Source organism: Rhineura floridana, chromosome 11 (genome assembly GCF_030035675.1).
Source record: "Rhineura floridana isolate rRhiFlo1 chromosome 11, rRhiFlo1.hap2, whole genome shotgun sequence".
Classification (NCBI taxonomy): Eukaryota; Metazoa; Chordata; class Lepidosauria; order Squamata; family Rhineuridae; genus Rhineura; species Rhineura floridana.
Genome location: NC_084490.1, coordinates 35399898 through 35404197, shown reverse-complemented (window position 1 = coordinate 35404197; position 4300 = coordinate 35399898). Strand labels below are relative to the sequence as shown.

At 38.8% G+C, this 4300-nt stretch overlaps 1 protein-coding gene across 1 annotated transcript; it reads right to left on the bottom strand.

Annotated features, from left to right (window-relative positions):
• Window positions 1-2008: 2008 nt before the first annotated feature.
• On the bottom strand, window positions 2009-3122 carry LOC133367917 (olfactory receptor 13G1-like). Its single transcript, XM_061592004.1, has 2 exons — window positions 3090-3122; window positions 2009-3028 (listed from the first exon to the last, which is right to left on the bottom strand). The coding sequence occupies exons 1-2, from the start codon at window positions 3120-3122 to the stop codon at window positions 2009-2011; spliced, it is 1053 nt and encodes a 350-aa protein (XP_061447988.1).
• Between the last annotated feature and the right edge of the window lie 1178 nt (window positions 3123-4300).

Genomic DNA, 4300 nt, shown 5'->3' with positions numbered 1-4300 from the left:
AACAATACCACAAACTTGGCATCATTTTAATTTATGAATAATGATCATAAATTTGTAAATTGTCATTAAATTGTCATACTCTATGCTGTGTGGAATCCAAAGCATTCATTTTTATTTTTCATTTTTAGTGATTCATTGTCAAATCCTCTAAGCAGTTTACAATATTTTGGTCAATGGCTTCCTAAGGATGACAGATAGCAACATTGTGGTCAAAAGCCATACATGTGAGTAGTAGATGTTCTGTTGCCAATAGCCATATGAACAAATACACTTGAGTGATGCGTCCATAAAATGAGATGGTATTTCTGTGGGTTCAAAAAGTCTGGAGCAACTTCGGAGTTGTAACTGAGATGGCGAATACATTCTCCAAGGACAACTTGATAAGCAGGAAGTACATGGGAGTTTTCTGGAAGTACATATGGCAAAGATGAGGACGTTCCCTGCTGTAGCATATATGAATATGGAAGAAGTCTAGAATTCAGATCAACAGAAATATGTTTGACTGGTTCATTTCAGTGTGCTAAATCTAGGGAACTACACAGATAATTAGTATGCTGCTGGACAGATTTTCAAGATTTGTATTTAGTTGATTCATCTATCTCCCTCCTTCAATGTCTGACTCCATCCTTTCCCTCCCCCCACTCTGATCCACACCATGCATTTAAAGTGCATCCAACACCCATTTAAAGCACATGGCTCCCCCCAAAGAAGCTTAGGAACTGATTTTCCCTTCACACAGCTGATTCCCAGCACCTACCAAACTACAGTTCCCATGAGTTTTTGAGGGACATCATGTGTTTTAAATGTATGGTGTGGAACTGCCTTCCCTCAGCATGTAGCAGGAGATGCCAATCTTTTGGGGTCCATGGACACATTTGCAAACTGGAGAAACTGTCATGTGCATCACACACGCACTGCAATCAAGCACACTCTGCAATCTGTTTTATTGGCTATGATAGAATGTTCTTTGAAGCCTAAGTTCAGCAGCAGGAGGAGACTCTTTGAATGTTAAGGTAGGCCTCTCCAGGTGCATGTGTGTCCGCTTCTGCTACATTGGTGGCCCCTGACATGTATCAATGTTGCATTTTCTACATGAGGAAAATATGGAACATATTTTGGTGCACATGAACAATCCAAGAGTTTACTTCTGCCAACTTCCAACAGATATTTGCCTGCAGCCCCTTTGGTCTTTAGAAAATCTGTTCCAGAGATTTTGGGATCCTCCAAAGTAGCATGAGAGGAAGTGTAGGGGGAGTGGTGAAAAAAATGTCACCCCACTCCAGTTCACTGTAGGAGCCTTCACTGGATCCCAGTTCCTCCATAAATGAAAGGAGCCTTTCTATTAGGTTTGTTAGAATCCCAGCATCTGCTGCTATTTAGCACTTAAACAGGTAAGCATGATGCCTTAATACTCCCTCAAAGAAGGAAGCCACAATATTCTGAGAAGCAAACTGTTAACATGAACCAGGTCATCTGGGTGGACAGAAGGGAAATCCAGAATTCATAATAAATACAACATTGAAATGTGGAGCAAAGAGAAAAGCAAGGCTACAGCCCTATGCCCACTAGAGAAGTGCAGGAGCTGGAGGGGAAACCGCCGCAGCTGCTGCCACAGCTTCCGAGGAGTGAGCCCAGAGCAAAGAGACTGGTGCCATTTGATGATCTGGGTTGGGGCAGTCGGTGGTGGCTGGACTAAAATCCACTCTGAGTAGCATGGTGTCACTAATCCATCATCTCAGTCATCATGGAGAAAGGACCTCTCTTCCAGGTCTTTCCCCTCAAGATCCATTCCTTTGGACTTCTCCTGTGCCCATCCTTCTTCTCACCCACATTTATTTATTTATGGATTGCTTATTGTAAATTGTATTGTTTTTATTTATGATTTTGATGTATTTTGATGTATTGATGTATCTTTATATTTGTGATTTTTTGTAAGACGCCATGAGGGCCTTTAGGACAAAAGGCGGGATGGAAATAAAAAATAATAACAATAACAACTTTCCCCTGTTCAACTCCTCCCCCTAAAAACAGTAGCAGCAGTGTTGTTATAGAAGATTTTTGCAGATCGAGGTCTCTGTAGCAGCCTGCCTTTTCCAGTAATTGTCCTGAGTGCCTCTTTTACTTCTTTGTTTCTCAGAGAATATATGAGTGGATTAAAAACTGGGGTTACTATTGAATACAGGAGAGAAACAAATTTGTCTAGAGAGTAGTCTGAGCTGGCCCTTTTACCTGTATATGTGTAAATCACCGAAGAGAAGAAAAAACTGACTACAATGAGATGAGAGGAACATGTGGAGAAAGCTTTCTTTTTTCCTTCAGTGGAATGGATTCTGAAAATAGCTCTCAGGATAAACAAATAAGACATTAGAGTCAGCGCACAACTACCAATTCCAAAGAACAGATCTGAGACAAATGTCATAGACTCATTTAAACTGGTGTCAGAGCATGAGAGATCTAATAGTGGGGGTATATCACAAAAAAAATGATTGATTATGTTTGAGTTGCAGAAGGAAAGCCGTGAAATCAGTCCAGCAAGAACAGCAGAATTGACCAACCCAGCAACCCACACCCCACTGGCTATGCCAACACACACTTCCTTCCTCATGATGACTGTGTACTGCAAAGGATGGCAAATAGCAGCATAACGGTCAAAAGCCATAAACGAGAGCATAAAAAGCTCTGTTCCCAAACACCATATGAATAGATACACCTGTGTAATGCAGCCATAAAAAGAGATGGTCTTTCTGTGGGTCCAAAGAGTCTGGAGCAATTTTGGAATTGTAACTGAGATGGACAACACATTCACTAAGGACAAATTGATGAGGAGGAAGTACATGGGAGTGTGGAGTTTTCTGCAAGTACATATGATAAAGATGAGGAGGAAGTTACTAGCTAAAGCAGTAGCATAGATGAATGCAAATACCCCAAAGAGAAGTCTCTGTAATTCTGTAGAGGTAGTTAGACCGAGTAGTATAAACTCCATAGTAACAGACTGGTTCTTTATTTCAGTATCTCTGATGCCAGTGTCCTAAACAGATAAATTGTATCATAAGTTGAATTAATTATCCTAATTCATACACAGTTCATACCTTTCTCTTCCACTCATTCCCTTTCCTTCTCATCCTTTCTCTCTTTCTGTGCATAATGGAAAAAATTGGCATCTGTTTGACTTTCCCAGTCTTTTGCAACATTATGGGAAACCAGTCTGAAATCTGAGAAAATGTGTACACTGAGATACATTTCCATGTGCAGTTAGTTAGAGATAAGTCCTATTGACATCAAACATGCCCAAGATAGTCAGGCCTATACCCACCCCAAGAAAAGTCACATGGAGTTCCCATTTAACAGGACCTGTCAAAACAGCACCATGATCAATCTTGTTTACATTTGCCATTTCTTGATGAGGAGTACCACAAATGGTTTCATTGAACGATCCAATGTTTAACATGGTTTACATCACTTGTAGGTAAATGTGAGCATTTGTTGAGACATACTGATAATTTTTGCTAATTTGGACAGTCTCTGCATTCAGAGTGCTACCTTTATGAGCTGATTAATTCACCGTAAGTGACTGGAAATGTAATGCTGTGTGTGTGATTTAAAACAAACTAACAAAACAGCACTACACAAGCAGCCAGACCAATCAACTCAGGGAAAGCTGATCAGGTGAAGGATCCTCTGAATGTGTATATTGATATAAATCCTTAAAGAACTAATTCGTTATGCACACTCATTTGTTCCCAGTAGATTGCTATGGAGAAAACTCTATTGACCATGTTGGGGCTTGTTTCAAAGAAAACGTGGAAAGGATTGAACTGTTTGAGGTGATATCTTACGTTATTTCTCTGTAAAGACTATCATCTCATCATGCTTTCTGGATAAACCAGTTTTTAAAGTAATGTTAATGACATAGATTATAACAATAACAACATCCTCACATGAAATAAAGAGGGGCTGAAAACAAATCACTGTCAAATTTACATAATCTAATAGTAATGTGAACAAAAGAAAAGAAACACAATTTAGTTTTTATTACATCATCTAATTATAATTAATATAGTCCAATTCAATTTTTAATGAACGTTTCTCCTACAACTTCTAACAACTTATTTCTAGATCCTAATATTGACTTTTCTGATTTCAATACTGTTTAAACTTATTCTTCTGTTCCAAATAAGCTTTTTTTTGGTAACATGTCCCTTCTAAAGCAGGAAATAAAATAAATTAAAAATAAATTAATAGTAATAGTAATCTAGCATTCTGATATTGGCTTTTCTGATTTCAGTTCTTGTTGAGCCAA